The sequence below is a fragment of the Aulonocara stuartgranti genome (assembly GCF_965226115.1).
Source record: "Aulonocara stuartgranti genome assembly, chromosome: 15".
Taxonomy (NCBI): domain Eukaryota; kingdom Metazoa; phylum Chordata; class Actinopteri; order Cichliformes; family Cichlidae; genus Aulonocara; species Aulonocara stuartgranti.
In genome coordinates this window covers 10,542,009-10,555,298 of record NC_138951.1, presented here as the reverse complement: position 1 = coordinate 10,555,298, position 13,290 = coordinate 10,542,009, and the positions used below count along the sequence as shown (strand labels likewise).

The window sequence follows — 13,290 nt, the reverse complement described above, 5'->3', positions numbered from 1 at the left end:
AGCCCAAGATCTCTTCTGCTACGACTTGTTTACAGAGGTCAACAACATCCCATTGTGAACTTCCTCTCAAACTCCCATGCTCATTTACATATTAAAATGATTGATTTACGACCAAGTCATGTATCGATCACTGACAAAACCTGCAATAAGCCATCTACCCACGAGGCCATTGATCTCCAAGCTACATCTGTTTTCTTTTTAACTAAAAAAATTCTAGCTAAAGTCTAGCAGGCAGCACGAGTGGTCTGACTACATTTTCTTAAAGTGTGACTCAACAAACAGCTAGACGTTGGTTTTAGATAACATTTAAAATCTGACTTTGCATTGTAGCTCTTGACACACGATCCTTTTCTATCTACTTAGATTAAAATGCAGATGGGAACAAGCAGAAATATCTTCATGGTTACAACATGTTGTCGTTTTTCACATTAGGTTAAGTGCTATGTCACCAAACTGGCTTTAAAAAAGGTAGGTCAGATATCCTAAAGTCTTTCACAAGCCATGTTTTACAAGCCAACTAACCCTCAAGGAATACAAACAAACTGTTGCCTACATGTTAACACCTCTCTCCTGTCCGCCTCTTTTTCCCCTTCACCTGCCACACTGAGTGTGAGAACATCCATCAACACTCCTAACCAGAAGGCCAGGGGACAGGTAGTGGGTCAGCCTCCGGTGAAGAGGTCACAATGTCTCAAGAAACACAGCACTGGTGGAGATGTTACTGGAGGACTGTCCTCTTACAAGTTCAAGCAAGTTCACAAGGTAGGCTGTTTAATGATTCTGGGAAATAAAGGTAGTGGACAAGAATCTGTTACTGAAAACACAAGTGCACATGATACCTTCACGTGTTTCAACATGAAAATAGTAACATACAACAACAGTGCAGGAGCTTAAATAGGTCATTACTCTATTTTTCTGCTAGAGATCATTGTTTGCTGACATGTTTGTAGTTTTTAATGGTGATAATCTACAGTAAAGTGCTTGAATGCCTTTGACATGTGGGGCATGTGGGAAACCTGGAACTCAGTTTACACAGATTCTACACCAAAAAAATTTTTTTTTAAATTAAATGCCACCTTCCGCTCATCACCCATGCATGTGCCAACAGCTCAAAACCCAGACTGAAAAAAGACCACTTGCAAAATATACTTTATTTTTGAGGCTGAAAAAAATCCTCTGTGGAATTAAGAATAAAGTCATTGCAGTTTAAAAGCTGAATTTTCTGATGACTAACTTCAATGAAGTTTTGGTTAAAAGCTTGAAAGTATCTGAGTAACACTGCAGAGTCATACGGTCTATGATGACGGAATATTTGGTCGTTAAATAAGCATCAGAATATGTCACAACTGCTGCCCACTATAAAAGAAAAACATATGAAGCATCTGTAATGAGTGAACTGCACACAGGAGAGCAAAATAAACCCCAGAAAAGTCAGGATCAAAAAGTAGATATAGCCTGAGATGCCCACAACTAATGCTAGTGCTAATCAAGGCTTACATTCATCAACATGTAACTTTCTATATCCCCAACCCCCGGAAGGCTGCAGGAAACTTCCAATTTAAGTGAGAATGACATTTCCAGCTCAAACTAATCCCTGCTCATGCCACATCTACTGACTGGGGCTCAAGTGCATAAATAACTTATGCAACATACCAAAATGCACACCAAGTCACAGAGCCTAATTCTGGCCCTGCAAATGGCTTGCACTGCAACACTAAGGTTTACTGCAGGGGTGGTGGTGGTGATTCACCCTGGCCACACAGCACAGCTGGCTGTGGAAGAACATGGGCTGAAATATGTCACATCTGTCTCAGAGCTGGCAACCTCGACTGAGCGAGGGGGGGTTAATATCATAACATTAGTGGACATTCTGTAACTGGCAGCCAATGTAGAGTAATCTACTGGTCGGATCATGGTATTTAATGTAATACTGAGTATTTGGGTCAGTTTGTCATCACTTGTGAAGCTAGAAACCCAAACTGGGAATCGTGCTTGTAGCTGATTAAAGTGAAGCAGCATCTACATGTCAATAACCTGATCCTGGTGTGACAACTTTTAAACACTCAGCAATCTGAACATTAAATATTAATCCTCCTCTTGCTGTACGGTTAGTTACTGCTGACCACAGAAAAACATGAGAAAAACTGCCAATCTCGTGTATAAAAAATGGCTTCATCTAAAAAAGAAAAAAAAAACTGAATTCCTTCTCCGGCTCAACTCCCCCAACATCTGTTTCTCTCCATTTTCCAAGCCGGACTCGAATCTCACAGTGTAACTGACAACATAAATTACTGCATACAGCTGATGAACTGGGAGACTGCCACGTATAGTTGATGTGTTCACTTTATATTACCTCATTTCTGGAAGCCATTAATCTGCAGGCTACAGAAAGAGAACAAACAACCCTGGTTTAACAAGACGGATCATTTCCTCATTTCTGAAATAACAGCTGATTGGATCATTTACCAAGAAAAAACTAAAGGTTTCTTCTTTTTTTTTAAATATATATTTAACATCTTAACTTTCTTGCTTTTGACTGAGTATCGTTCGGCACTGCAACCTAAAACTAGGTCAAATGAGACAATAAAATGTTATTCTTCATAATAAAACAGCTCATGTGTTGTCAGCATTAGCTGCATGTGATCCCTGTAACCATGACAGGTGAAATCACCACCATGATGTTCTGGAATATGACTCAAGCAGCAGGACTAAAAGTTACGGAAGGACAGGAGCGGGCAGGGAAGCGGGTTTTCCCTCTTTATCAGCAGCATTGTGTTGTCTCCCAAACAGCATTATGTGTCTATTCTTTGTAGCATAGTTTCCATGAGTGTTTAATAACAGAAAACAATGTCAAATGCAGTAAAAGACGAGCGAGTTTCCCCTTTATCTCATTTCAGCTTGTCAGCGAAGTAATAGCCAACACATGGCCCCCAACTCTGCAGGACAGCAGACCAGCAACTGCTGCTCTGCCAGCTGTTACTGTGAACAACGTGCACACTGAATACACAGCGATACGTACGGGTGTAAGCAGCTCTACACATCGCTCATCGCCCCTGAAACCCACACCAAAGTTAGGAGAATGCAAACAGGATCACAGCCAGCAGCGTGCAGAGACACTCTGCTTAGTCGAGAATAATACGAGTAAAATGAAAGGGAGGGGAATCAAACCGCAGTCAGGAAATACAGTATGCTTGAATTCAAAGACCCTTAATTAATCAGAGATGGAACGAAAGAACAAAGGAAGAGATGATTAACAGGAGTGTTTCCTTCACTGAAGAAAAAAAAGACACAAGGAAGGATATTGTGCAGAGGAGGCTGCTGTGGGAGAGATTACTTTCCAAACAGGGGAGGGATGGAGTTTAACTTTTCTTTGTCTCACAAAAGTCCCGGGGAAAACTCCACACTCACACCGAGTCAGTGCCAGAGCTTTCATGCAATGAGCGGCTACACTCACCTTTCAGACAGAACATGATTCTTCACTTATTTCCCCCAAACAAAACTGCAGTTTCCTCCTTTTTTCTTGCGGTTCACCATTTCCTCATAACCATTCTGCTTGTCCTCCTTTTCTCGTCCTCTCTCCCGGTTTCTCCACACCGCTCGCTCAAGCCGATCAAACGCAGACACACTGATCCTGACACATACACTCCACTCTCCATCTCCCTCCCCTTCTTTCCCCTCTCACACATACATGCACACGCTCCGAGTGGCAGCAAGCCAACTTCTACACTGCAGGAAACTGCCTTGCGACCCCCCCTCACTTTGCTTCCCCTCCCTCTCTCCCTACATCCCTGGATATCTCTCTACCGCACTGACACCCCCCTACCCTCAACCCCACCCCATCTCCCCGCCCATCAGAGCGAGAAGCTCAGCCTCGATCTAAAACTCCACTGTCACCCACAAGCCCCCTGATTGGTCACCTTCACAGATACCCAAGTACACACATATATGTATACATATGTGGCATTTAGTCAAATACATGGTTTTAAAGAATACATTTGTTGCTTGGGAGGAGGCAAAAATAAAAACAATAATATATACACACACACACACAAATATGCACAGTGTGAAGCTTTTACTGGATAATGATGGCAGAGAATCTGGGCAGTCAGCAGTTCAGAGTGAGACAGGGGGCCCCGGCTTGAGGCCGATCCATTGTGCGCTGATCAAATATAATCGCTTTAATCCCCACAATTCAACTGCTTGTTATCAGACGCAGTTACAAGCGTGGTGCATCACAAACTCTCCAGGCAGGCCGATCCCAATCGCCCTCAGCGTCGTGCCAGTCGCAGACAGAAATACAGGCTCACTTACAAGGTTTTGGAAATACACATGAAAATACATCTGGTTTATGGGTGTTAAACTGATGTTTTTTTACCACCTTGTTCAGATGTGCAGCGAGAATAGCTTATGGATCTGATTCTGGGCCATTCCTCTATGACTTAAAGTGCTTTGTAAAGCTCACATGAGGTACGCTTTTCACAAAAGGAAGATTAGTTTTAGGTTTGCTGAAATGATAGTAATCAAAGACTTTGACTGTGCTTTCAAATCTAAAAAAAAGAGGGGAAAATCATACTCTCTACAAACCCAGTAAATCAATATATGCAGCTAGACAACACAGTGCACATTGACAAGAGTAAAATAAAGAGTCAACATAAAGTTTGGCTTAGTCCAGACTGGATAGCAGAATGCAAAATGGCATTGATAACCAATGATGCGCTGTAATGGCTTTCTCTTCCTCTGCAAAAACACATTTGGTGTGGCAGCCTTTGATCTTAAGTGATCTGTGGTAAGTTATGTAAAACCCAGAACCCTTAGCATTCATTTATATTCCAAAGCCCACACATACAGTACATAACAATGCGTGATGGCTAAACCCTGTTTGCTATGAATCTGCCCAGGGCTACTGGTGACTACTGAACTTTATCAGAAGAGGAATATAGCCGTCCAAAACAGAATGGCGCTGTGTTAGCTGATCCAAGAGGCAAAACCCGTAATTCAGGAGGTGATCTACCAACCCTCATCTATAGTTAGGGTTATTGTTAGACTTGGAAAGAGTGATAGCTTGGAACACAGACGCTGGTACTTTATACTGTAAAAAACAGTTAGGTTGGTTCAGGCAACTAAAGACCCAGAACTCAATAAAGACATTATTTATCTGTCTGTTAAATGTAAGAGGATGGATGGATGGATGGATGGATGGATGGATGGATGGATGGATGGATGGAAACTTTAACTGTTAGCTTTTCATTTTACATCAAGAAAAAATACCCAAGTAGACAACCTAGAATTGGTGCACTGTAAGCTGATGCAGTTTTGAATAATATGACAGTGATATTGTATAGGTGTGTGCTCACTTCTGTTGTATACTGTATAAACAGATGTTTAGCAGACACAAAACAGACAAAGGCTTACTTCGTGTCTTTAAGATGTTATGGTTCCACTACATAATTACAGCAACGGTGATTAACCTTGCATATAATTAATGCTGATATTTATAACTATTCCCTACTTACTTGGCAGAGTGTACGCTCTGTGCAGATGTTCCAAAAGAGGATTAAATTGGCACAATCGTAATAAAACTATGACGTCCAAGCGTGATTGTTGCTTGCAGGCTATAACACATCTGTCTCAACCAGATGTGGCCAATTAGAGGCTGACTAGTGTGCAAATGTGTAAGTGTGACCTCGTGTGACGTGGAGCCTCAAGGAAAGCATGATTGACTGAAATGAGAAAGCCACAAAAACGCAGCCTTGGAAGAAAAATGCTTGAATAAACCCATCTAACCAAACAGTAAAATCTCACTTCATCAAACCTTCACCTTAATTGGCCAGAATGGCTTTAACTTTAACCTTCTCCTATAAAACCTTTGGCTTACAAGCAGCGTTTTGAGGCCTGCGTAATCACCACTCTCGCAAAGCTGAAACTGTCAAAGCAGAGATGTGGATTTCCTTCGCTTTTACACACAAACACAGTCTTGTTAAGATTAGTTTCCGAAGTCAGTGCGAGCCAATGGTCAGTATAGCAAAATTTTACAGCGTTCTTGTTTAAATGATCTACAAAAAAAGGAATAAACTTAATTTCAAATATTTACTCAGTCTTCTTTTCTCACGTTTATGAATTATATATTTACTATTGCAATTTTGAAAAATTCAGCCCATAACATGCTTCAATTGAATTGTTTTATTAAAGATTATCTTCTTCAAGTATATTTCTGCACATGGACTACATGGCAGCACACAGTGACAACCTCCTTCTGTGGGTGCAGGATGCAAACATACAGGGAGATTTCAGCTTCTACAATGCAGACCGCCTTCAGATTAAACACCGTTTTAGGACTTGAATCACGTCAAAGGGCCCGTATCAGAAACACAGACAGCATCTTATCTAAGTGTCCAGGACATCCTCTGTCACATCCACTGCTGTGCAAGTATGCCATGTTTTAACTGCGGCACACTTTGCATTAGAGATAAGACTAAATAGCAAAGGCAGATAAAAATTAAGCAACTAAGCTTGTTTGTATTTATATATTTAGACACGCGACGAGAAGGAATCTGAAAAAAATCTGACTCTGCCATTTAAAAAAAAGAAGAAGAAGAAGAAGAAGTGATTAGTAGCAAAACACAAAGATAGAAAATGAACAAAAAAAGAATACATGTAAGGATAAACATGAACATATTGGCTCTAAAATGACGGAAAAAGATTATTTCTGTTCGTATTACGTCATTATAACTCACGCATTTGTCGTGAAGAGGTCTTTTTTTTTTTACCTCGCCACTGGGACAATATCAGTTCATCCTATCAAACTAAACCCCGAGACCTCTATCCCCTCACAAGCTGCTAAAACCATGTTCAGCAACGTAATCACTTGTTTTTCCTCTGCTTGCCCTTTTTTCACCAGTGAATCAGGCCTTTTGTGGATTAGAGGCCACAACACAGAGGTAATAGAATACATACAATATGATTCAAAAGGGTGGGTGAAAAAAAAAATCAGAGATTAAGGGATTGGTGGGGGGGTGACTTAATTTGAGCTAAAGCTGAACTCTTGTGTGTACCGGGATTAGGAGCATTTCAGCACACAATAAGACTGATCTGGGGTCAGCTGGCAAAGAGATACAAAGGAGGATCAGAGAGGAAGAAAAAGTTCGGACTTACCTGTGGATCATCACCGACAGCAGCACATAGGAGAAAAGAGAAAAATGATTAGAAGCAGTTTAGAAGTGTATAACACTTGTTATAGATATGCTTTTTTTAATGAATGCTTCGCGTGTTTCTATGTACAGCACTGGTGTGTTTAGCCCTGGGCTGTGGGCCACATCACCAGATTTCTGTGTCTGTCTTTTAATGAGGCCTTCCTGGTTTATACATCTCCTCTCCCTACAGCAAATTATCATCTGCTAATCTGGATTTACACAACGACTACACGGTAATGATGAGTGTGTTTCTGTGTGTGCCTGTATAAAACCCTCCAAAAAAAAAAAAGACAGTTATGCAAGAGTTTGGTCTGTGAAGCCTCTCAAAAATTTCACCAAGCATCCCACAAAGAGAAATGTGTCCTCAAATACCCTTTTCTTAAAGCCTGCCTTAATAAATACATCTTCAATAATGTGGAACCTAATTCTGGTTCTGCCACAGCTGTGGCGTGCCAAGGTATGGTTAATATTTAGGTCACTGTGCTCCTGCTCCAAATATGTGACACAGTGACATACTGTAGATACCAAAAACTACATCACACGTAAAACTCTGCTGAAGACTAATCCCCAAATCTCCAAACTTCCATGTTAACACGGTGCAGGCACACTTGCCAAAGGAAAACATCTGGATAAACAAGAAGACATTGAGTGCACCTTCATCTGGTGGCTTGATGATCTATAAATAACAACCAATAAGGAGTACAGTTAACAACTGAGACCTAGATTCCACTGTCTGATGGGGTCCCACCAGCTGCAGGTTGGTTCCTTATTCAAAATGTTGCCTTTTATGCTTTTCTATGACAGTAAATTAAATATCTAAATTTTGCGACGCTTCTCTGACATGGGTGCTTCCAAGTGCCCCTTATCAAAAAGGGAAAAAACCAACAAAAAAAACCAAAACAAATGGTGGTAAAACAGCTCACACACAGAATAGGAAAGCTCCTGGAAAACATTTAACTATCCCTTTATAAAGTTTAATTGGCATTGTGATATTTTGTGACGTTTTGGAGATCAGGGGTCAGACTGATTTTGCAGTTGCTCCAAATCCACAGTTTGTTTTTTGCAAGATGGTTTGTTGGAACTTAAAATGACACTGTCTGGTACGGAGCTAATAAATCAAACAATGACATTATATGGAAAAAAACAACAACAGTTAGATAATAAATACAGCGGTCGTATGCAGCCTAGAATTGGGACACAGCATAAGCCGTTGGATCCTTACTGGATCCTTCAGCACACATCAGGTGCCAGCTACAGGAGGAAATTTATTGAATGAACTGATTGTTTTTGTTTTACTTTTATTCCCTTAGAATTCTTGGTAATGATATATTTATTTACATTTGTTTAAATTAATTTGATATACAAAAGAACTGGGACCCTATCACCTGTATTTCAATTCCTAAAACAGGAAGGAATAGCTGTTACAAAATATAGCTATATGTTACACTTGCTCAAAGTTTTTTTAAGAATCTTAATAAAGTTAATAAATGTCAAATTGAGCCACACCAGGAGCACTTTTGCCATTTTCTGCCTTGTTTTTGTTTTGTTTTTTTACTGAAACCTGCAGGTTTTTGGTAACATGCTTTTTGGGCCACATTTCCTCTCATTTAGTGGGTGTGTTGGAGGTTTTAACCAATCAGCAGTGATCTGTATATAACCCATAACTATAAAGGCATTGCAGACAATGAATAGGCTGGGTGTCTGACGAGTCACCATTTCCGTCTGGAAAAAAAATAAAAAATAAATAAATAAATAAATAAATAAATAAATAAATAAATATATATATATATATATATATATATATATATATATATATATATATAAACCAATAAATAAAACAACCAATAAATAAAACAACTTTTGCAACGTTTTGTCGGGGCTGCAACTGGCCCAGGAAGCACTCACTCACTCACACACCCGTTACCTCAACAACCGAGGCAAACACCCAACCAGCCGAGCTGGAGTCTACATCAAAATTGTAGGTTTTGCATCCCCAGGCACTCATTTTCGGGCTATATTTACACAGAGGCACAGTGCGTGGCTGCCCATATGCCTTGTAATGGGTCTTGGCAGGCGTGTGGAAGCAAGATCCAGATGTTAAAAATACTTAAGGTTCAAACTGGAGACTTATTCCCGAGACATTTCCTCTGTGTGCAGTGTGCATCTGTACACTACGTATATGTGTGTGTGTGTGTGTGTGTGTGTGTGTGTGTGTGTGTGTGTGTGTGTGTGTGTGTGTGTGTGTGTGTGTGTGTGTGTTATATTGACCTGTCTATGACACTCTCTCTGGCCTGGAATTAGCTATAAAAAGATACAGTCTGTCTACAACAGAGAGAAAGAGAGAAAGACTGAAAGAAAGAGGCTGTAAAAAGAAACAGCAGGAGAAAGAGCATTAGCTTGTGAAAAACAAAAATCTAATGCAATAAGTCTGATCGGTTCCTGTCTTGTTATTGTTTAAAATCACTTATTCACACTTGAATGCATCATCTCCATCTCCAAGCTTTGTAGTTGGAAAATATATCCCTTGGTAAATAAATTAGTCCCCCCTTTTTTTTCTGAATATTTAATGGGAAAATGATTTGTTTCTTTAAAATGTGAGTGAAAATTTTAGATTTAAGATTTTGTAATTATTCCAAGAAAGGACTGAAAGAGATCTGTGAAGAAATCATGACAGCAAAGAGCTTTCCTGTCGCCAGCGTGAGGGGCAACCACGGATGAGATAGGCAGACAGCAAATAAGGTAGGATGATCTTCTTACGTAAGACAGATCAAACAGTGGAATCACATGCGGTGTAGTACATTCAGATAAAGATTTGGCTTGAATACAAAGACATTTTCTGCCACTGAACCACATGCGGGCAATAAAAGGGCGCGTGCTTGGTTTGCAGATATAAAATCCATAAAGGTTTAGGCTGCACCACAGCGCTGCAACGCTTATCTCTAGAGTTAAAGGACACAAATAATATTATATGTAATCTCAAGTTCAAGATTATAACCAGAAAAAAAAAATCCTTCAGTTAAAACTAAAAACAAAACACTACATACCAATACAGTTACCATATAAACTTTGACCGGCTTCTGCTTTAACCTTTTAACTATGAGAAAAATGTCAGGCCCTTCAGCTATGTGCGTCTCTGAGCTGTTTTAGGAAGGGGCAGGTTCAGAGGTGGTAGAGTGAGAAGGAAGGAAGGGCTGAAACTTGCAAAAACTTGACAAGAGCAGCAACAAGCTCACTTTTCTGGAGCAACAAAATGTCATCATATACTGTCAGGTGACACTACTCCAGCCCTGACCACCAATAGGGACACAGATTCAAAATATGTTCTTAGCATCGACAGCAGACTGAGGCTACATGTGGCGCCTATGCTGCTAAATCATTGTTATTGCTCCATGTAAGTCTCCATGCTATTGTGACAATCTTACCCCAGGAAGCTTTGCACCGATTTGTTGGCCACATTAAGATAAAGAAAGTTCCGATTTGGAAGCAACCAGTCGTCATGTTGCTGAACTGCTTTAAAAATAAAACGCAGAGCCAGGCAGAGAGACAACACATGTAATTTGCCTATTGAAACTGATAACAACTTGTTATGTTACCATTAGTGTAATAGCGAGTGAAACATGGGCAGATACTGTTCCTGAATGTCTGAAACTTAGGCTACAATATCTGCTTTTTATTTGGTTTGTATTTTTGTCCCACCTGCCTCACCAAAATCTTTGTGTCCAAGCATGTATGCATGTATAACCTATCCCGCTCCAAGTGTATCTAAAGTATTGGCAATAATTTTAATGTTAATGTACAGTGTGAGTGAAACTACCAATGGCAGCAAGTGTGAGAGTTAATGCGACTACCACTGGGTGTCTTTTTCCATTCTCAGGTAAAGGTTAGGCTACAGTTACAACCACTCTCCCTAAAGTCTAACTGACACCTCTGACCGAGTATGCACAGATGCATGTACCCCGGCACACAACTAATGAACCAATCAATAAATAATGAGAAACTGGAAACTTAATACCCCTAAAATACTGCCAGGTTTAAATTTCATTCTTACCTCAGACAGAAAGATGTCCAATATTAAAATTCTAAACTAAAGAGCTAAAAGAAACTATTATTTAGTTTCTTGGTCTCACTGATGAGCTATCCAGGTCTAGACAAACACAAACACGCCCTCTCCCTGGCACCAAATCCTACACTCACATTGGTACCAGCCTGTGACATCACCGCGCTGATGTATCGTTGCTGACTTATCACACAGGGACAAAGTGCCCTTTGACCAGCCACAAGTCCTGCTGACCACAAACACACACATCCAACTTAGTCTCTAAGGGAACCAGGAAGTGTGAGGGTTGTGGAGATTGAGAATAGGGTGCCATAAGAAAGAGAATGAAACAGTACTCGTTTTGCTTGTGCGTGTAAACACTGTCTCTCTAACTGAGCTCGAGAACAAAGAACCATTCTAACAAGCTCAAAGAGACGTAGCCAACACATATGGTTAAGTAGGTGTGTGTCCAGTATAAAAATAAAATAATCACTGCTTTTCTTTTTGTTTCCCCACTCTCACCTATTTTGTGTTGAGGCCGGTACACCCAGTTATCGTCGTCCTCACGCTCGTCTCCGTCTGAGGTGTGAAGGTGACTGTGAGACTGAGAGTACGGGTGGCGGCTGTGAACCACGTTGAGCTCGTTTTGGCTCTGGAAGACGCGTCTGCTCTGGCGGGAGAGGTTGGACACGTTGAGCCAGCTGAGAGCCCGGGAAAGGCCCGCCGGTTTCTCCTTTCGGAATGATGCGGATCTCCTGTCTCCTCTCATTGTCCCTCAGAGAGGTCTTCTTTAAAACTGAGCAAAAAAATAAATAAATCCCCAGCCGTAAATCTTTAGGTCGGTGGGTTGTCCAGATATTCACACTTACTAAACTGTTTCAGACTCTTCAGATTCAACAATAAGCACTGAATTAGTTCCAGCAGGACATTCAGCCATATCCCGCTTTGCTTTCCATTTGCTTAGCGCACTTCCACATCATGACTCTGACCCACACAGCCTCCTCCTTCACTTCATCTCTCTGCCGCAAAAACTTAAATCATCTTCTCCTTTCTTGTCCTCCTTTGTGCCTTAAAACTCCAGGCGTGATTCCCAAACCCAAAGGGGTATTTAAGCAATCCAGCAATCAGGAAAATCACCGCCCTTCCGCGGCGCACACTTCTCTGTGCACAGTCCCCTTTTTCTGTTATGTTCCTCAGTGGTGCATGACAGGGTGGAGAGAGGTTTCCAAATTACCCTACGATTCTTTTCAGTCTCAGCAAATCAGCGGTTGTTGTTCACGACCATGTGTGCCCCTGAGTGTTGTTATCTCCAGTTGTTAGCACGCGCCAGCTGAGTCGCACCATCTTAGAGCCAGGGCCTGACCAAGGGGTTAAGAGGTTCCCGGGTTTGTTGCTGTCCTGATGAAGTTACTTGCATGCTCACGCGCTGGCATAGGCACACTCACATGTGATACTCCCTTTGCTGGGTGTGCAGCAGAAATGAGGACGCCTGTCGAGTTTTTCCAGAGAATTTACAACCAACTTCTTGCGAATCCTCATTCGTTTTCCTCTCAGTCCTGTTTTGATCCCTTTTCCGCAAATATTACCGTCACTAGTGGTTGAGGAAAAGGCGTGCTAAGCAAAGGCTGTGATAAAAGGTCCCAGTGTTGACCAAGCTCTGGCTCTCCAATCAGCTGATCTACACCAGTGATAAAGCAAGAATTGGGAAGGCAAGCCCACACCTGCTTATCGCACCCAGGTGAGTTAAAAAGAAAGGGTATGCTGGTGAGGATTGCCCAGACTCCGCTCTTCGGGACTCCTGAAGTCCTGCAAGTGCGTGACTACTAGAGTTGACACAACTAGAGTTGTGCTGTGAGTATAGGGTTAAGGTTACACCCAACCCTTCACACATGAAGCTGAAATACGAGTCAGCCCGTCCCTTCTTCCTTATTCCCTGCCTCTCTTCTTTCTGTTTTCTGCGCTCCCTGATCGCTGCTCCGCCCCGCCATTCATTTACTGGCATGGCAACCACTCATCACACCCTCCTTATGTCCTTTCCTACCTCCTAAACACCTTTTTTCCACC

At 41.4% G+C, this 13,290-nt stretch overlaps 1 protein-coding gene across 6 annotated transcripts in view; it reads right to left on the bottom strand.

Moving 5' to 3' along the window:
* The window catches only part of nhsl1b (NHS-like 1b), a 101,961-nt gene that overhangs the window by 46,405 nt on the left and 42,266 nt on the right, over positions 1-13,290 (bottom strand). Inside the window, exon 1 of one of the 6 annotated variants that reach the window (XM_082504389.1) lies at positions 11,749-13,056. The exons of 4 other annotated variants lie outside the window; for them this stretch is intronic. In XM_082504389.1, coding sequence (XP_082360515.1) covers positions 11,749-11,995 — 247 coding nt within the window. In that variant the 5' untranslated portion in view covers positions 11,996-13,056. Of the gene's footprint in view, positions 1-3,454; positions 3,754-11,748; positions 13,057-13,290 lie in introns of those variants that run through there. One more of the 6 variants, XM_082504395.1, reaches the window with a different exon arrangement.